The 21,872-nt window shown below is 37.7% G+C and overlaps 1 protein-coding gene across 2 annotated transcripts in view; it reads right to left on the bottom strand.

Moving 5' to 3' along the window:
• Positions 1-21,872, bottom strand: part of LOC134492992 (disks large-associated protein 4-like) — a 71,754-nt gene that overhangs the window by 8,715 nt on the left and 41,167 nt on the right. For both annotated transcript variants that reach the window (XM_063297199.1, XM_063297200.1), the window contains exons 2-4: positions 4,950-5,311; positions 1,861-1,952; positions 991-1,400 (exon numbers count right to left, since the gene is read on the bottom strand). In XM_063297199.1, coding sequence (XP_063153269.1) covers positions 991-1,400; positions 1,861-1,952; positions 4,950-5,311 — 864 coding nt within the window. The remainder of the gene's footprint in view (positions 1-990; positions 1,401-1,860; positions 1,953-4,949; positions 5,312-21,872) is intronic.

Raw genomic sequence — 21,872 nt, 5'->3', positions numbered from 1 at the left:
TAAGCAGTCAAGCAAGAGGAAGTATTTAAAAACAGAACATGCAAGGAGATTTAAGGTAAAAAGACCTCCTTTTGGCCTTTGTGCGTATTTATCTTTTTTCCCCCCTCCAAGAACAGAACTGTTTTTTGCTCAGAGCCATTAATGGCAAGACATTACAAATGACTTCTGGCTTCTTTGTCAGTGCGTGTTTGGTTAGCCCTTGTACTTTCTACTGGCAGCATTAACTGCCTGTACAGAAATGGCAGGCAGCCACGCTGCTGCAAGACTTTTCGTTTATTACAGAGTGCCAGTGAAGACTTCAAGGGAGGTGGAGAAAATTGATTTCCAATGCTATTTCCTCCTCAAGCTTCTTCATAGTATTTGAGGCTACAAAGTGAACATTCAAGAATCCAACTTTCTAAGCACAAGTTTGTGACTGAGGGCTTCTAATCATCATGGATTTCTCAACCTTGAAATGTGGATCGAGTCCAACAGCCTATATTCCATAACAAGTAAATATTTTAGAAATTGGTATGTTGCCAAAAAGAGCTTTAGAACTTCCCTACCTATTCTCTTTCCAATTACACAGAAAGATCTCAGAAAAAAGATTCCTATTTAAAACTCCATGTACTGCACATTTAACTTTCTTTAGAATTATAGAGTACTGATGGTACCACTGTCCTGGACTGGTCCTAAACAAAGGAAAGATGCAACATTTCTGTCCAGAGTATCAGTGAAAGCAAAGAAGTGGCACACCATATCACATAGGAACAACTGTTTTGCTGCACTTACTATGGTTAATCACAATTGAAGTCTGAGGGGAAAAAGGGGAATCAGATATAAGGAGTTCTGCTGTTTTCTGCATGATCCCTAGAGTACAGGAGTAGCCCTCCTTCCCATAACTAGCTTTTGGGCCCAGATTTGTACTCATTCACATGCTAGAGGCATGGAAAGAGTTTGCCCATTTCAAGCTTCAAATCTCACCAAGGCTCGGGTATCATCCATACTCACCTTCTTCAGATAGATTGTTCTCTTTAGTCTCTTGGTCCATCTGTCGACACCACCCTTCCAACCTTTCCGTCTCTGCCTGCAGTAGTTTCTGAAACCAGTACCCATCCCTTCGGCAAGCTCCTGGCTGCGTTGGTTCTGATGGAGTGTTGGTGGACGTTTCAAGCCAAGGATCAGGAGGAGGGAGAGAGGAAGGTTCCAGGGCTGGGTCATTGCTATCTCCATAGGAGAGGTTTTTCTTGATCTCAGAGGGCATGGCTGTTTGCCTCGTGTTGGCATCAAGGTTGTTGGAGTTGTTACAGGGGGAGCAATCAGCAAGGCTTCTTTCAGATGATTTACAGGTAGAATTATTCAGCTCCTGTGAGTCAGAATCTGTATCCTGTTTGTTGGACATGCTGTGAGAGTGGCTGTTGCTATAAAGTGAAAGAGGGGCAAGAGAACATCAGGAAAGGCAGCCCTAGCAGAGGGCTGGATCTATCCCACAGCACACAAAGACAGCAATGTGTATTTTTTATGCATCTGCAGCTGAACTGCATTTCCTTGCCCGTCTTTCTCTGCACACAAATACACACACCACACATGCAGACAGACAAAATTATAAGGTTGCCTGCTTACTGCAGTAGGCCATCCAAACAAAAACTGGCACGCATCTGTAATTACATCTCCTGTTCTATTGTTCAGTTCAGACTCCCAATGATTCTCTTACATGACTAATCCTCTTTGTTTTGGAGAGAGCACTTGCTGTTGAGAAAGGGTTTCACTACGTAGCAGTGATTTGAAATAGGAAAAAAAGAAACTAAACTATAAATTGGGAGATTGCAACTGCATGGTTTTTTTTTCTTTAAAAAAAAAAAACCTGTGTCTTCCACTTACCGCCACTCGTCCTCTACCTGTACCCCGATGGACTGGAATTTGGTGGCTGATGGAGGGAGCTCCTCTTTTGCCACTGGTTGAAGGCAGTCAACCTTATTAACAGAAAGATACAAACAAAAAAAAACAAAAACAAAAACACAAAAACTTGCTGCTAGAATTCACATTAGAAGGGAAGAGGCATGCATGCACACACACACACACATAGTGATCATGCAGACACCACACACCAAAAGGCAGCAAAATTTCTTTGTTAAGATCAGGAAGAGTCTGCAATGGAGTCAGTCAGGAATTTAATACCCAACATTGACTCAGAACAGCTAAAAGTTCTGAATGGAGGTAGGGAAAGAAGAAAAATCAGGCTGTCGGCTTCGTAGCCAAAGTTACCCTCATCCTATTAAAAGATAACTTTAAAAGGCAGTTTTCATTCACTTTAGGTTCTGCTTACTAGGTTGGTTTTTAACTGAACAATTAGGTACCTGTAATTTGAAATTTTGTCTTTAAAAGTCAAAGGTCAGATATACTGTTAAGTAAAATGATCCTACAAGAAATTTTAGAGGTACGAGAACTGAAATGCAACCAAAGTAGACCACTGAGTGGGAATACACCTATTTACTTAATATGACCTGAATTTAGAGTCGAGCTTTACTATTGCAATAAGACACCTAAAAAGGAAATCACTTCAGCCTAAATGTTATTTAGATTGCTCAACAGGCCTTAGTACAATTGGTTTTGAGGCAGATTTGACTGTTCGTAATTGGTACTTTAACATTTTTAAAATTGTTACCCATGAATCCGCTAAATCTTTCAGAATGGGGGCAGGAACTCAGACTGAATCAGTTCTCGGCTTGCATAAGAAAAGCCAGTGTTGTAGTATCAAAAGCTAATGTAGATCTGCTCAACAAAGCTTGTAGCCCCCTTTAAAGCCTTTTGGTGAAGGCATATCAGGCGCACCAAGGGCAGTGCAGCTAATTCAAACACGCCACAGCTTGTTACTCAACATGGAGAGTCTTTAGTACTATTAAACCCAGCAAACCTATCCTTCAGAGCTATCTTTGTGACAATGTAGCACCAGGATAAAAATATTACATAGAATAGCAGAATGGCATGATGTCAAAGGGAATACAGGCATTCTCTGAATATGCTTTTTTAAGCAAGGGGAAATAAATAGTAGAGGAGAAGTAATAGCTAAACTACCAGTTAAATTTTATCCAACCTTTCCTCCCATACTAGTCCCTTTTAGAGGGCATGAAAAAGAAACAGCCCTGCTAGTGTTCCTTATTATATCCTTTCATTTTAAAGAGTAATACAAATGGTTCTAAAATTGTGATGCAACAAAGGGAAAATTAACTTCTAGACACTTTTTTAAAAACATAAACACTGTAAAGTCTCCCTCAAGCCGTGTTCAATTCTGGGTGACTTGATGAATTTCTCTGGAAGAGGTTTAATGCTGCCTTCTTCTGGGATGTCTTTTGACTTCCCCATCTAGTCTTCAGAAATGGAAAACTCTTGTGCCACAAAAAGAGGCACTTATTGTAAAGAGGTTGGCAACCTAAAGCTGAACTATAGTTCCCTGCATGCTGCATCCTCTAGTCATGCTAGGTGGGGGGGGGGGGCTGCTGGGGGTTAATTCTGCAAACACCCCAGGCTGCTCACTCACACGAGAAACCTGTCCCTGTTTGCGATTACAGCATTCCTATTTGCATCCAGATCCTTCCAAAGTGCTGCTACTCCAGCAGGAAAATGTGAACACAAAACTTCCTATAAAGTAGCAAGTATTAATTTATTGAAAGTTCCCAAATTAATCCTCTTTTCACTGCTGGACAGTGCAATATTATTATCATGTTCACTAGATTGCCTAGAAATTTCCATGGTGTTAAGTGACTGCATTCCTTGCAAAATATAAATGATTCTTTGATAGAAAACTGTATCAAACATGGCAGAATGCTATGCTGAACAGTTTCAATAGTTCATGTTAAGTATCGTTTTCAAAAGTCCTGAATAGCATATCTGCAAAGGCAAAGCCCAAACTAAGTGACATTTTATTGACTGACAAGCAAGAAGCAAGTGATGATGTTCATGATGTGAAAAGCAGAATAACTGGGTTATTTCAAAGATCTTACTTCAGAAGCAAGCTGGTTAGATTTCGTAAAGCACATGCACTCTCTACAGCATTTTGGGAGAGCTGAAATGGAAGTCACACATATACACACACCTTTGATTCAGGAGCTTCCTTTTATCACTATTTCTCCCATCAAAAAGGAAGGCTAAATATTTGGTTACTCTTCAGTTTATTTATCCCATAAATTATTTTCTCTCAGGGGCTCACAAGTGGATATTTACTTCCAAATATTGTGCTTTTCCATGCTTCCATGTGGTCTAATTAGTAGGGAAGTTTCTTAAAAGCCTGACTAGGTAGTGATGCTTGCTTCCTCTCCTGCTTTAGACTTCCATTCATGTATGGCCTATGTCTTATTCTGCAGAAGCATGGCCAAACTTTATGGCAGCAATGCTCAAATAAAATAGTTATCTGCATTTTACATTTACCGTACCAAAACAGAGAGGTATCCTGCTTCTGTTTGAGACTACTATATGCCTCTGCTAATGATTCCATGGGCCAGAAATTATCTACCCTTGTTTTAGGACAGTTTTTTTTCCAAGCTAAAACTCTCTTAAGTATTTTGAACTATAACCCCTATAACTGCTGACCATTGTAGGAAATATTCTAGAAACACCTTAAGGGTTGACCTTAGTTCTATGTGCTGTCTTTCTCTGTGGCATCCTATACATCAGACTGAGTATAGTCCACATGATTCCACCTAGGTGTGGTGATCTAAAGGGAATATTTGAGTGTGAAATAACTTCCTCAAAGACAGAATTTGCACACTTTTATCAAATCCTTCCTTAAAGTCCTGATTAATTTACCCAATGGCCTTTCTCCTCAAATGGCCCCCAGGGTTTTATAAAGCCAAATCGCTCCAGAAACATGCAGTAGGCATAGACCCCAGTGCAGTTAAACAGGTATGCACATTTACATAAATGGTTACAGTAAGATCATCTTCTAGTACTAATGAGAACAAACAAGTCCATACTTGTATTCCTATAGATGACAGCTTCCTTTTGGGGATGTTCTCCACCTTTGGTTCTTCGTTAGTCAACGTTCCTTTGTCACTCTTCAAGGATGCATTTTTCTGGGGTAATTCAGGAGGCTCATTGGCTGGAGTGATGATGTTTCCTCTTGTTACGCTAGGCGGCCTAGTACTGTCTAAGCTATCTGAGGAATTACTCAGTCCTGACTGGCTGTTGACTTCACTCTTGTGGTCCTGGTTGTCCAGATAGTTGTCCTGTGCCGATTCAGTGCTGCTCTGCACTGTGACAGAGATGAACGGCTTTGAGGTGGTCCGAGGTGGGACTGGTGGTGGTGTCTTTTTATAGCCCACTAGGCATGCCGAACCTGCGACAGTGGAGGCAAGGAAGTATGAAGGGACAGAATGGTCAGGAAGAAAGAAGAAAAAGCAGCAAAAGGTCTAGTGAATAGAGATAAAATGCAAAAATCTGTGTTAAGAGAAGCTTACAAGCACCACTGCAGAATGCCCCAGTCTAACCAGCAACAAAGCACAGAGCAGCCCAAACCAAAGCACACTATTAGCCAGCACTATCTTGCTGTGAAAATCAAGAGGAACATCACAACACAGACTGGAAGATAATGAAGGAAGTGAAGAAGACTCTTCTAGAAAGCTAGAAAGCAAGACAGGCTTGCTACAGAGACACCATGGCAGCCTGCAGTTTTAATTTTGCATTTAAGCTCCTGGTTAGGCCACCTCTTGGTATTTGAACCGATCAGTTGACAAGCCTCAGTATCTTGACTAAGCTGATACTCACACCTAAAAGAGGAGAAATGCCACAAAATGATTCTTTCAGAGAATATCCATACCCTTCATGATTTATTTGTTAATAAAGTTACTGAACATTAAAACTCCAAGTCTGTTGATGGCTACCTGGATTCTGGAGCTAGAATCAAGAGGAATTCCGCATTTTTCTTCATGCATAACAGAATGTGTAATACTGTATATTCCAGAGATGTAGTCATAGTCATCTGCCATAGCAAAGACAGACTCACTGGAGGGGTGCCCAAACTTTTCCACCTGCCATATTCACTGTTTTTGTATTTTGAATCAGTAAATAACTGCACTTAAATATTAAGTAAGTATTCAGATATTCAGAGATGTTGGGTTAAACTTTGTACATGTACAGGTTGTTCCAGCTTCTGTTCATAAGGAATTCATTGAAGCATACAACTTGATCAAAGGTGCCTAAACTTTTCTGTAGATGTCGGCTACTTTCTTTTGATGCATATAGCATTTAGGTTTCAAGCATCTTTTTGGCTACAGCTATTTTTAGAAAATAACATTTCAAAGTTGGCATTTTCTATGAGTAACCATCAATTGATTCCAGACAAGTATTTGTTCCCTCTAATCTTGGCCAATACCCAATGGCTTGCTGACTGTCAGCCAAGATTCTTTAATTTTTTCATGATTTTTTTTAAGGTACACTTTTGGCAGGATCCCATATTAATAAATCAACACAAGAGCCAAGAACTAGTTTTCATATGTATCTTACTTCTTCCTTTTCCCCCCCTAAGCCTTATTCTTCAAACACTACAGCTTATATTTTTACGGTTTAATTTCTTGAAGAATTTTATTGTAGCAGGTTTTTTCAAAATGATTTTTACTGTAGCAGAGAACAACCATTATGGTAAAAGATGTTTGTTGAAAGGATGACAACACTGCTGACACTTTGGAGCCCAAAGTGCCAGCATATGTATTTATGAGCTTTTAATATATTTACTAAGAAAACTTGGACTGAAATTGAACACATTCCCCAGTTGCTTGCTATCTGAAAAGGAAGGTAGGTGTACATGTTCTGATACAAGATGGAAGAGTTGTGTATGGGGCAAGAAGTATCTTAAACCAGCTTGAGTAAACTGACCAGTATTACTCAATTCTACCCAGCATGATAAAGCCTCCTGTCTGTAATGGGAAATCTTTAACCCTTTAATCCAAGTGGAAAACTTGGGATTAAAAAACCCACACAAGTTCCAATATTCCACCTTCACTGGACAGTGCTACTATTATGATTCATAATAATTTGTTTCTACACTTTCATTCTTTTTAAAAATCAAAACTTTGTATTAAGAATCTTACACATCCAGTAGATATACCTGCAAGAGAAATCTATCTAGCTGTATCTGCATACACAGGAGTTACCAGAAAAAAAAAAGATGGGTTTTGAAGTGTTGACACATTTGTACTCAGCACTGGAAAGAGAAAATCTAGAGTAGTTTGTAAATTTAGGGCTAATTGCTAGAGTGCAAAGGAGGACAGATTCAAGCTGGAGCAGTTTTTTTTTTAAAACCCAGATAATTAAGGGGATAGATTGAGAGCCAAGTCATTTATAGTAGTGAACAAAACACATATGGAAAAAGCACAAGTTTAATATAAGGAAAAGTAACTTTTACATCAGTCAAGGGCTAATTCACTTATCTTTGTTAACAGCAGCCAATACCTTACTGTTTAATCATGCTCACTTTGGCAGCACATCTACTACTTATTTAATCAAACCCAGCTGAGAGGGGGAATCTACTCCATCCAAAAAAAAACCCCTGATGTAGTATGGCTCCTGATTACACTTTACACTTAAAAGTAATTCCATTTGCATGTTACCAACTTGCCAGATATGTTTTCAATACTGCTATACTTAATGGATTGCACTCTTAAAAAGAAATAAAGAAAGGGAAACAGGGAAGTAGCGGACACAATAATTAAGTACCTACTAAGTGAGAAAACTGTAGCTAGAATAATTTTAAAATATTAGAATTGTTGACCAATGAGCACACATTTTGAGAGTATATTTTAGGTGTTCTGATAAAATGGCTGCTGCGGTGGATATGGCCAATAATAAAATACCCATTTACTGGAAGGCAAACAGCTGAGGTTGTCCCTCACCACTCCTCCCAGCCTCTCACATTGGTCTCCAATATTTTGGCTTGTGTCTTTCAAGACAGGTGTTACGGTGTTGGATTCGGCTGGGGAGACCCAAGTTCATGTCCTTCCTATGGAACTCAATTGTTGACTTTGGGTCTGTCATTCTCTCTAAGCCCAACCAAATTCACAGGGTTCTTAAAGGGCTGTAAAGATAAAATGAAAGGTGATTCCATATACACCACCTTCAGTTCCTTAAGGAAAAGTTGTAAAAAATAAATGTGTAGCCCAGAAGCCTTCTTGTAAATTAAGGTAATATTTAAGGATGGCACTTCATTTTTCATCATAATAGCTTCCCATGTAAAATAAAATCAATAGGGTATGGAGGGCTGGTAGGTGTCATTTGATTCCATGAAATGGGTCTTGCATAATCAGGTATGTTTATCAAGTTAGGTATAACTTAAGCATGCCAAACCCATTCGCCTTTCATCCTGAAGGATCACACTGCTTTCATACAATGTTTTCTTATTTCATCCTCCAAAAGTAATCAGCAGTATAACACATACTCTAAAGCACATGGTTCTAAGAATTTCAAACAAAGACGAGTGCAAATAATTTCTCTCAATGATCACACAAAGGCAGGGTTTACACGTAATGCAGCTTAGCCATAATACGGTTTTTTGGGAGGGGGGGTTGCTTATGTAAACTTAGCCAACTGTGGCTTATTCACCAACTATAATTAAGCAAACCATAGCTTATAAACAATGTGAAGCTAAGTCAGATAATGTTAGTATGTGTTCTTCTTTATATCCTTACTGGTTAAACTATGAACCTAATCACAACTATCAGGCAATAAATTCAATCAAAATTTACCTCTGATTGTTAACATGTGTTTGATATCAATGATACCTCCTGGATAAAATATAGGTCTGCCAGTGATAAATTGCTCCTTTCCTAAATTTTCTTGGCACAAAATAAGGAATATAACATGCAGATTATTTAAAATGAAAAAAAGACCATTAAAATAAGTTACATGGCAGTTCACATTGGTAACTTTTCATTTTTCTTAGGACACTGAATGATATTCTTCATGCTGAATGGACATGATCTCAGGGGATCCAAGCATTTAATCATGTGAACTATGCAATAACCTCACAATCATATCTGGTGATTCCTGCTATCTTCCAGTTATCTTAGGTATTCCTTTCTGTACTTGCTGCTTCTTTCTAAGCATACAGGATGTAATTATTTGAAGTACAATACTTCACTTTAAAGAGAATTGCAACTATAGGTATATAGGTAGGGATATGGAACCATAATTCATTGTTAATCCACATTTTAATCCAAAATCTCCTATTTTTATCACAAGTATGGTTATTGTTGTTTCACATGTAATTTGCCAATATGGAATACACAGCCAGCTTCTCATTTAAATAATGCAATATAGTGAAAACACTTTGAAATTACGTTAATCTTTCAGTGACTACTGACTCCAACACAGAGTTTTCTTGGCAACAGTTCAGAAGTGGTTTCCCACTGCCTTATATTGGAAGGTTTTTTTTACTTCCTGGTCTAGCCTAAAGGCCTGGTATAGACTCAAAAAATACTAGAGCCTTGAGTATAAAATTGATCAAAGTGAATGTATATGATTCTATATGACTCAACAAAGATTTTGAAATCTATTTCAGAAGGCATGAATGAGACTTAGTTTAGATTTCAAGACGTCTTCCCATGGTAATCTCTTAAAATAATGCTTCACTGCTCACTAAAACCAAATAAATGAATGTAATTTTCTAAATTTAGATTGTGGAGACAGTTAATTGATTTCACTTCAGATGAAAACCTACAATTCTCAGCTAAGCAAAGTGTCTGCCTGAGTCTCTAATTACCTGCCATTACCAATACTAAGAGAGAACTGATTCAAACCCTTCTTGATCATCTTTGATTATCTGCAATCTGCAAGATTTTTTTAATGGGCCAGAAGGAAGTCCTTGTTTCCCAAACTAGGTAAGAAAGATGTAGAAGTGGTAGAGTTTGATCCAGGGCAAAGCTACAGAAAAAGCCCCTAACCCTGTTTGTTTATGATGCTTCAGTCTTAAAAGAAGGAGCTCTAATCAGTACACGGTGCAAGATATTTCTATTTCCCATCAGAAACCGAAGCAGCTTCAGAAAGAGTGAGAACAGCAATTACATACCAACATATTTCTGTGAGGAGCTACACCTAAGAAATATGGATTGGATCTGAAGATTTAGAAAGCAGAGTTCAACTCACTGGAAATATATTCTTGGTGCCAGCTAACAAAAGAGGGAGGGGACTACTACCAATTCCCTCTCCCTAATATACATCACTTCCCAAGTTCTCAACTTCACAGCTCATATTTAGGGGAAAGGGATATAGGGGTGCAGAAAGAAATTGGTGAACAATACCTCTGAAATATCTCTAGATCCAATCCATAGTTCTAGGTTTGGTCTTTCCTTTTCACCTCACCATTTATTTAGAGACCACCTTTTACAATAAAACTCTCCCAATATTAACAGTACATGCCAAACCATTAAAATAAAGTTAAAGTAATTTTAAAGAGTTAAACAGAAGAGCACTCAACAAGGAGTTATAGATTCAAATCTTTCCCCAAGCCTCTCTTTCTTCTCAGAGAGAACACAGGTTTTTCCTGAGAATTCCCATAATAATTACATCAAATATTTAGTGATGTTGCTACTGTTTGAGGGTATAGAAGCTATCCATTTTGTGTTACAAGAAAGGGCTCTGCAACACAAGATTTTTTTTCCTGTAGCCCAGAAATAGCATTAATCACAAAGAGGGAAAATGAATATAGAGGCAGTGGATTAGTAGTTAGCAAGTTTTACTAGGACTGAGGAATTCCAAGTTTAAATTCCCACTCAGATATAGGCATGAACCTCCCTTAACATATGATTATGGGTTGTTATCTGTCAGCTAACCTACTTTACAGGGTGTCTTTGAGGATAATGGAGAGTGGGAAAACCATCAACCTGAAGGAAGAACAGAACACACACACACACAGAGAGAACTTTTTAGACCAAGTTAATCCAAGCCAGAGAATGAAATATAAAAATTAAATTAAACACCTGGCAAAGAGGATGTGATCTACAAAACCTTATATAAAATGAAGGGGTTAATGTTTAAAGTGCAACAAAACAGTTGTAATTGCAGAAAATAAGTTTAAAAAGTAAGCCCTCAGAATTATAAACTAATCAGAAACCAAATTGCACTTGTTAATCACCTATCCATCAAGGCTGCAGTTTGATGACACTTTCATTAAAGATCACTGTATCAATTATTTACAAATTGCTTTATGATTTCTTCCTTCCCTGATACCAAAAGAGAAGTAGGAGGGAAAAAAAACGGGGAGGGAGGATGTTGTATTCTGTTTTTTCACCTGTTGGTAAAAAAAAAATGAAATGCTTCAGAGGTGAGGGACATTGAGGACATTATTTGTTACCCTTAAACTGCAACTAACTCTTTCTCCATCACTGGTTACAGATATCAGTGATTATTTAATTCATAGCACCAGTGAACTGGCTTTCTCCCAACTACGATTCACCCTAAGCACAGGATCAGAGAAGCCTTCTTTGGATACTTTGAGAAAAACTGCTGGAGGGGCTGAAACAGTTACCTGGAGGCTATAAATTCTCACTCAGTGATCTTGTCTGATCAGCTCTAAGTCCTCAAGTTAAATGTTTCTATAGAAGTAATGCATACTCTATAGCAGTGTTTTTCAACCCTGGCAACTTTAAGATGTGTGGACTTCAACTCCCAGAATTCCCCAGCCAGCAAAGTTGCCAAGGTTGAGAAACACTGCTCTATAGCCACCTTGCTACATTCTGCAACCTGGTATAGTCTGAAAATTCTGCCACTTGTGTACAATTGTACAGATTACTAAAGACTCTGCAATTACATTTTCTGTCTTTAAGTCACTGCTTTCTCAATCTTTTAACTGGTTTTAAATTTTGTTCTATGTTGGTGAAAAATTTAAAATATTATTCTGCCCTGATAACAGGAAGCTAAAGAGCTATGTAGAAGCCTAACTCATAAACCTCAATTCTCACATCATCATCTCAATTCTGGCATTTCAGCCAGGCACTGTCCATACAGACTGAAACCAAAGTCTAATTTTTTCAAAAGAAAAAGCAGATAACCTCAAGAATTCCAACTAAATCTGTTGTTTTAGTGAATGCTGCTGTCCTGGATGCAATCCTTGTTTTTTATTTACGTTTAATTGTTTTAAGTGTTGGTTTTATTGTACCACTCCCAGAGTTCCTTTGTGTGTGATGACAGCCATATATATTTGATACATAAAGAAATACAGTAAATAAATCCATATTTCAAAGGAAACTGTAACAGTAGATTCTGGTTCCTGTATTTTAAAATGTTTCCAGCTGGCAAGGTGCCAAAGTTTTAAAAACATTGCTAACATGGCTTGGAAACTAAAGTCCAAGAATAATTAATTGAAGCACCTATACAAAATTGCCAGTTTTGACTTTAGTGTTGTCAAAAGATTGAATAAGCCAATATTTTTGAATAGCGTGGTTATAATCATGTATCCCCATCACACTATTTCCTTTCAGGATAAGCAACATTATACAGAGAGGAGAAAGAAGAAAAAGTATGCCAAAGAAATTAAAACATGAGATAAGAAAAGTCAGAGTTATCACTAGCTTACATTAACACTGTTCACTGTACCTCTCCATACCCCTTCTATACTTGCAAACCAACTTTGTTTTCACCATGCCCATGCACCACTTCATATATTGTCTTTTGTTCTTTAAACTTCTCGCTACTCTCCTTTTGAGAATCTCACCAACTCCATCCACCCACATTTTTTTAGTCATCACCTTCCTATCAATCCATTCACTCTTCCTTCACATATTTGCAATTTGATCCCTGTTCTTTCTCTCTCTGTACCTGATCCACCTCAGTGTACTTCTGAACTGGCCATTCAATCCATGTTGATTCAGTACATTCATTCTAGACCCTATTTGTTCTTGTTTCATCAAACTTTTAAGTAGCCCAACTTATTTTAATGTTTCTCCTAACACCCCTAATTCTCATTTCCATACAACAAAGCATACTCTAATACACATTTTCAATTTTTTCAATAAATATTCATTTGCAACAAATCACATTATCTATTACATTTCTACCAGCATTTGCACATTTCAAAATTTCTCTATTCAGCTCCCTTTAGTAAATATTCTACCAGGGTATACAAATTCACCTACTTTGTCTAGTTTTTCACTGTTTATCTATGATCTGAAATAATTTACTCCTTTTCCTTGTCAACCTTGGGTTTTGACATATTAATTTTCAGATTTATATTCCTCATTACATCATACGTCATTCAGGTTCTCACCCAACAGGTCATCATAATCTGCATGCAAAAACACATATACATTCCCAGCCAATAAACCTCTGATGCCAAATGTATAAGCTTTCCTTATACATTTACCCAGAAATACATTAAACAATCAAGGGGACAGCACACATTTTGCCTTACTCTCTTTTCAGTACTTGAACCATTTGCTAACCATTCCATTTATTCTCATTCATGATTTATTTCCATCATATACTTTTAACACAAACAGCAAAGATCCTTCAATTCCATATTTGCGCAAAACATTCTGTAATTAAGCCTATTAATTCTAAATCAACAAATGTACAATAAACCTTACAGTCACACATTTTCAATTACATTGGCTTTCAATGTAGCCTCCAAAGAAAATTTATTTATTTATTTAATATAGTTGCCCATCTCATATGTGTGAGATCCAAGTTTGAAAAGAATAGGTAAGCATGATTGTGGTAAAACTGGGTTTTGGTTGCACTTGTGGCTTACTGGCCAAAATGGACTGGCACTGTCATTGCCATTAGCAAGGAATCTGGCACAGATATTACTGACATGATAACCTATTCAATACTTTCTCCTAATAAAACAGTGTTATATGAAAGCATAGTTAATCCAGCCTTTATAGAGACTGACTAGGTTTACATACCACACTAAGCCATAATGTGATGCATTCAGTCTTCATTTAGCATATAGTATGAACTTGGCCATTATAACATATTCACTAGGGCTATGTGGAGAGCCAGAATCAAAGTGATAATCTGATTCAGAAAAATACATAAGTGTACATGTAATACCTATCAGGAACTACTTAAAGGAACCTTGCCTTTTCCTAAACTCCCGTGGCTGCCTTCTACAGCTGATGCATAATCCCAGGAAAAGGTGTATTTAGTTTAAGGTGTTCCTGACAGGTGGGACATATACACAGGACTCTCTTTTTGTCCTTAGGATCCAGATATCTGCACAGCTCTAACAGTTATTAACCCATAACTTAAAAAAAATGTTTAGCATAACATCTGAACCAAGTCACAGTCTAGTTGGATACATCACTGGAATAGCTTAAAGAACATAAGGCTATGGAGATCCCAGCAAAAGTGGAGGGTCTGTTCACATATTACTTGCTATTCAGGAATTACAGGCTTCAGGAATGCTGGGATCTTTTCTTCACCACTGAAAGAAACGATGAAAGGGAATTCACTTGTCATGAATCAATCTGAGCTGGTATTTCTTTAATCACCACCTTCTTTAAATGCCTCCTCTTTTTCAGTTCTTCTGATCTCCTTGATGTATTCCAGTGGGAGCAAATCAGCCACACAAGCAGAACATACTGCATTTATTTCTTGTTCTCAATAGGAGATATGGCTGAGAGCTAACTTTCTCATTTGAAAAATCTGTTCTAAAGCTGGGAGAGATACTAGAACCCATCAGCAACCTCATGTGCTTTATCTACTTTTGAGTTGCATAGGGGAGAAACTGAGCTGAAATGTATAAATGCTTTCTACAAAAAATCAAACTAGCATGTCAAGTGAAAAGCAGTGTGCAGGACATTTTTATATTTTATAAACCAAGGAAGCTTATATGAGGATCCTCTTTCATTTTACTCCCACAACAAACATCATGCAAGGAAGGTTGGGCAGAGAGACAGTGACCTGGACCAAAGTTTCCATGGTTAAGTGTGGATGTCAAATGTCGTCTTCCCAGTACTATTCTAACACCCAACTCTACATCATGCTGGACATTCCCACCTGCTTTCTGAAGAAACTTAGTCCCTTGAGGCTTCCAACTGCAATTTATGACTTAACAGATTAATTCAACAAAGTGCACATTACAGTATTCTAGAAAATTAAGATCAAATATAAATGTTTAGGAATTGCTTAATCTTGCCTATGGCAATACTTACAGGAACACTTCATATAACCACAAGCATCATCCAAAATTCTGATTAGCATTGTATTAGCACAGCATGTAACAATGTATGAGATTTCGGATGCTAGTTTCTGGGCAGTGCAAGTCTTCATTTAATATATTAAAGCTGCAACACCACCTGACAGAAATCTACTGGAGCTTATGTCTGAGTAAGCACATACAGAGGTATACAGCATACAGACATAAAGTAGCTGAAAGTAGCTTTCTAAACCATGCATGTATATAGATAGCACTGGCAGCATTATACTTTGCTGAGACCACAGCAAAGAAATTATATTAATGAGACTGTTACTTTTCCTGCAGCTTGATACATTCTATTTCTATTTGGAAAAAATGGTAGTTTTTCTTCAATATCCAGCACACAGAGAAAATTTGTAGAGCTTTTCCAGAGTAATTTCACACAGGTCTGCAGAATTATACTTCAGGCTGAAATGCATGTTCCCAAATGCAATTATTAAATGTTTATGGAATAACAATGATCTACTTTACAAAATGAAGTCCTCTAAGTATTGTAGAGGGTTGGATCCAGAGCAGCATTTAGTGGAGTTCTGCTGAGCTGAAATAAATTAATATTTGAGATTCTGCCTTTACAGCCTCCAAAAAACCTGCTCAGGCAGTAGACGGTACATCCAAAGCAAAATTATTGGGGGAGGGAAAAAGGAAAGGTTTATACTTGTATGCTACCCAAAGTCACAAATTATGAGTTGGGCAACTGTATAAATCCTTTAAATCAATAAATCTTGCAAAGTCTGCATTAAATATTTCAGTAATATCCTGTGGTTATGCCTTCTAATTAATTTTTTTAGTTGGAAAAGGTGCTTCCAGACTGTTTTGCTGTTTTTACCACCATAGACTAACAGAGCTCTTCTCCACCATAGACTCCTACATGTCTCCAATTAGGAAGCAAGGACACCTTGCCTTAATAGACCCCGTTAACATAGCTTAAGGCCTTTGGAAATGTTTGTGACAGCCTTTCCCAGCCTGGGCCCCTTCTAGTTTTCTCCACTTCAGCTCCCCAAATTCCCCAGCTAGTATAATTAGTGCTGAGAGTTCGGGAAACTGAAATCCACTTCAAATCCAGAGGATCACTGATTTGAAGAAAATTGATCTATGTTTTAGCATGTTACAAGACCCCACCTAAATGTGGTGCATTCATAATTAAGCAAACCTTGTCTTAGCATGATCTGCATATCAGTTGAATTAATATTAATAGCTTTCTTTAGGGCAACAGATTTTTCCTAATTTGAGACTTGCAGATGGAAAGAGGCCAAGGAACACTATTGTACAATGGAATGTTTTGAAGCAATAGACCCTTGTTGTTTTGCAGAAGACAGACCACATGTTCAGCCCTGTATCCCATCCCATCCATATAAATACAGTGAATGCTTTGTATGCAGTAGAGAAATATCCAGCAAGAAATATACGAATCACACACACCAAACAGATTGGCAATGGCACTTTATAAAGCAACACTCATTTGGATGAGAAAAAAAAAACACAACATCCCACAAATGACTGATTGTGTGAACATCTTCCTGTTCTCTGTTTTATTTTAAATCATGACTATCCTGTATCTCTCTCTATAATCAGCACAGGATACATGAAATTATAGATATACCACCAAACATTCTGGTCAGTAATATAGACTGGGTAATAGTAAAAAAAAAAAGGAATCTATTTTCTTGAGCGTTCATAACTTAATAGGAGGTTGAACGTTCATTTAGCCGAAGAGAAGGACCAGGTAAAAAGATTTTTTTCCAAGAATTGCCATGACTTTAACTACCTTTCAAAATCAAGCAGCACCAAACCAATCACATCTTTACAGCCTTGCACCTACTTCACCCTTAAGAAAGTTATTTGCTTACAGGCTCTAGACAAGAGAGTTTATAGCAGTCAGAATTAATTTGTGTATGTGCTTTGCTAATCAAGAACGTTTAATACTACAGCAACAACTTTAGAGCTGTACAACATGCAGTACGTACCTGCAGCTGTTTTTGAAAAAGTGACACTGAACAGTCAAAGGCTGATAGCAAGAGAAAGTTAAATGTTTTTATTGCTTCAGTCGATTTAAGAAATCCAGTTAAGTAGGAAATCGAATGGAAAGGCCATTTCCTCAGTGCAAAATTCCTAAGACAATTCTGTGCCTGCTTTTTTAATTTCAAAGGCCTCTCAACTTCCCCGCCCACCCCCTTCTGGGATAATAGGATTGGACTCAGCCATTATGAATTTGGACTCTTACTTTTTAATTCCCAGTGGAAAAAATTCTAAGGCTTGCTGTAATTCAATTGTTAATCCAGTTTTTTCCTTTGAGAAATGAGAAGGAGGTATGCATGTTATCATCTTCACCATTTTCTATTGCCAAACACAAACTCATTTGATTAGACTACAGTCATTCCAAGCTTATTTACAGAGCAATGCACCAATACTTCTTGAGGCTCAGTCTGAGAAGCAGCACAGAACTTGTTACACACCACTTTAAAGCTGACACACCTTGTTCCTTCATGTTTAAATTTTAAGCAGGTTAACCCCCTCTATTCCTTTAGAATAGCTTTTCCCAACTTCACATTCTCCAGATGTGTTTGGACTAACCATTTTTCATAACAGCCAGCAACACTAAGAAATATAGTAGCACATTCAGAGGGCACCCACTTAGAGGAATGCTCTTCCAATAGGTTGGAACACTCAGGAGAAAGTATTTCTGCAAAGTTCTGTGTTCAACAGATATTCTTAAAAATAATCTATTTTCTCCTAATGGGGATTTTTAAAAAATGGTGTACATACCAAGATGTCTGTTCTAGAGCTACTAACGTTCTCTAGCATTCCAAACAGACATTGTTGAAGAAGTTGTTCATTTAACCAAAATCAAAATAACCCCTAAAATTAAAACCACAAAGAAAAAACAGGGGGAGTGGGTGTCTGTTTTGATACTTGGTAAAACACAGAAACAAGATTCAATCAAACTATAGTGTCATAAAGCCTTGACAACTGAACTGAAGCTCACCTGATTTGAGAATATACTGAAGCCAGACACTAGTGGCAGGAAAGAAAAGTCTACAAAACTTGAGCCATGTAAACAGGTAGCCTGGTATCTCCAAGGAGACCATTAGTTAACACAATAACATAATAATGAGACTCCAGTGAACAGCTGTGATGTTTCCTAAAAAAATGAGGGGGAGGGGAAGATGTTTGCTGTTTTGCTCTCAGCTTATCAGAAGCTAGAAGCCTGTCCCCCCGCAAAATAAATAAAAAATAAGTATCAACATTTGTATTTCATGTACCATTTCCACCACTGAGGAAAATGCAGTTACCAAGTGAAATATAGATGTTTCTTCATTTCTTTGGGGACAAGGAGCAGCTCAGCTGATTCCCAAAGAGTGTAAGGCCTGTTGCCAAATGCCTTCGCCATGGGATAACATGCTATGGCACATTCACTGTGGTTGGCAAGAAATGCCTATTTCTGCCAACAGTTGCTCCTCCATGGCAAGCAGCCTACCATACCCTAATTGAAGACTTTTATTTATTTGGATTTTTAAAAATCCCTTTATTATTTTTATAAATAACTCAAGGCAGGGAACATACCTAATACTCCTTCCTCCTATTTTCCCCACAACAACAACCCTGTGAGGTGAGTTGGGCTGACAGTGACTGGCCCAAAGTCACCCAGCTGGCTTTCATCCCTAAGGCAGGACTAGAACTCACAGTCTCCTGCTTTCTAGCCTGGAGCCTTCTGAATGACCAGGCACTCATTTAGATCTTCTCCAAAATATGACATGGGTTGAACAATTTTTTCTGGCCAGGGGTTATACTTTATTAATGTATTGGAAGCTTCCAAGGATCACAGGAGGCACATCAGGTGATGTAGAGATGGCGCTGGAAATGCGGCTGAAGACACCCCCCTTCCCCCTTTCTGAGTGCTTGGGAGGAAGCAGAAGTGCAAGCTAAGTCCATTAAACTTCTCAGACATTTACACTGAGATAATACACCTATTTTTCCTGATTTCAGAACAAAAAAAGTTGAAAAATGGATATTTTGCTGCCAAATTGCAGAAGCGCAATTTCAGAGTACTATGGGCATGCGTGTGTCATCAAACAGGATGCATATGTCCTGTGGGTTGATGACTCCTTCCTTACAGTAACAACTGTTCCAAGCGAATCAATTCCTAATGGCATGTTTATACCACATTAATCTTTAATATCCCATTCTAATTAGTTGTTCTCCAGCACAATTCATAGAGCACTGTTGCAGAATTTTTCATCTGAAGATTCCATTAGTATTTTAGATTGAATGGTTTGAACAAAATACATGTAACAATTTCCTGTAGTACTCAGAGCATCAATGTTCTAAAATAAGCTCAAAGTTAACCTTAAGCTAAACACATTTCTGAAGAAGCACAGGAATACTAACAACTCTTCTTGGGTTTGTGTGGGTTTGTGTTTTCTTGTTCACACCAGAAAAAGGCTTGTAAAAGGCAAGCCAGATTCAATTGCATTGCAGGATACTTACATTTTTTTTAAAAAAGTGATTTAGACCATGCAGGGGCAGACTGCAGCACTTGCCTATAACTCTTTAAAGCAGCTCTGTCTTTTTCTGTGGTCATGTGACAGCTGTAGATTCTAGAAAAAGATATTGCTGCTTTAAAGAGCTGTGGGCAGCTGCTATATTTGCCCAGCCCTACCTTAAAAATGCTTTGGTATACTTACTGAATACATGTAATGAAATTAATGGATAATAGTAAATGTGAAGAAATACAATTCTAATATAGGATTGTTCAGAAGAGACAATGAAAGCTGCATCTGGAGTGAATACAGGACACTGGCTAACTGAACACATGCCTTGGCATGTGGTAGACACAATGACTTGTGGAGGATGAGAGAAAATAACAAGCACCTTCTGAAAAATGACTGAAAATTGTGAGTAGCTGTACAGAAACATAAGTTACTTGGAGCTCAAAAGACAGAAAAAAACAATTAGTTTTAGGCTTATTAAGATTTAAAATAGAGTATGGATGTATTGAAAAGGGGGAAAGAAAGGATTTCCTCAAGCTGAGCTCAGTTCCTGGTAACTACTTAGACACATTAGCATACAGTTGTAGCTGGGAGTTGGAAAGACGGTTCAAGAGATTTCTCCCATAACAGCTACAGCTACAACTGTATGCTAATATCCAGGCCAGCCAAATGGCTGGTACATTCCAAGAAATATAAACTGGGTTCCAGATGGCTGTTGCTTAGCAGCATCCCACATACTTGGTTGCTTAGAGAACAGGTTCCCTGCATTCTCATTAGACAGCTGCCTCCTGGAATTGCCATTCCTGTTGGGGAAGATTTCTCACTGCCTACAACTAAGACCATGGGTTTAGCCAGAACAAGTTATGGAATAATATTGTAGCTGCAGCTAACAAGAGGATTGCGGTGATCCTTCCAACCACAAAATGAATTTAAATCCTGGAGTAGGGTGTGTTCTATTTCATCTCAAAAAGAACACAGAATGAATTTTCCCAATCATATTTAAATCTTATACAAGCAAGAATGAGACTATGTTCACCTGTAACAATGTATTACAAAACTGAATTATGCTGTACCAGTAACATACTTGACCGTAGTTATAAGCAAGTGTGTAAATTGGAACCACCGTAAATGAGGAAGGATATTTGACCTTACCCCAACAGCTTGCTTGTCAAACTTTGCTACTTCCTCTTGACAGCCTGATCTTGAAAAGCTAAGTAAGACTGGACCTGGTTAGTACTTGGATGAGAGATTACAGGGAGATGCTAGGACTATAGACAAGACTGGGAATTTTTTAAAAAATCACAATGACAGAGCAATGTGAAATCACTTCTGTACTGTCTACCAGAAAACTACATGGATGAAGTTAGCATGAATTTAACATATTAATACAACATGTAGTTAGGAGGAGTCAAACACAAATTGACAAAGGGTTGTTTTTACATGTAGCAGCTCAACAATTCTCTATTAGCTTTTTTTTTTTTTTTAATCTCACGTATGGGGAGAGTTGAAAAAAGAAGCTGCTGTGGGAACTTCTTCAATCTTTTCATTCTTGCATGCTGTGGCCTTGGTCTTAATCATGATTCCATACTCTTAGAAACAACAAAGTCAGCTGCATACTATATTTGTATCACTGCATGTAGTTTGAGCTGTGAGAATATAGGTATTAAGAAGCTAAGGAACATAGAAATAGAACATTCTCAGAAGCATTTGGCAACCAACTTTGCCACACTGTATCAATAAGTAATATTTTAATTGATCTTCATAACTTTCAGTATTATATTACTATAGGACTGCTGAAATACTCAGTGGAATGCAACAAAAACACCTGAATCTTAGAATTCCAGATTGATTCCCTAATTCATGTGAATCTTGTGGAAAGATAGATGCTGAGCATCCTTCAATAACATAGTAATAATCATGCTTTTTTGAGGCCAAAAGCATAACACATTGCTAGTAAGGTAATTAAGGTGCCAAATATAGCTTAACCATTCAGAGTAACATTCAGTAATTCTAAGGATGAGGAACTCTCCAGAGTTCCCTTTGGTGAACAGTTTAACATACATAAAGCATAGGATTAATTTTTTTTTCACTGCTAACAGGCTTTTCCTGCATAAAAGGGTCACAAATCAAAGTGACAAGCACCTTTTGATCTGAAAAAAAAAACATTTCAGAATTGAGTTTTAACTTTCTGAGTCTCACTGTCATCCTAAGGAATGCAGGTT

The sequence above is a fragment of the Candoia aspera genome, chromosome 3 (assembly GCF_035149785.1).
Source record: "Candoia aspera isolate rCanAsp1 chromosome 3, rCanAsp1.hap2, whole genome shotgun sequence".
In the NCBI taxonomy this organism is placed as follows: Eukaryota; Metazoa; Chordata; class Lepidosauria; order Squamata; family Boidae; genus Candoia; species Candoia aspera.
The sequence above is the reverse complement of the archived record's forward strand: the minus strand, read 5'-3'. Positions and strand labels throughout refer to the sequence as shown.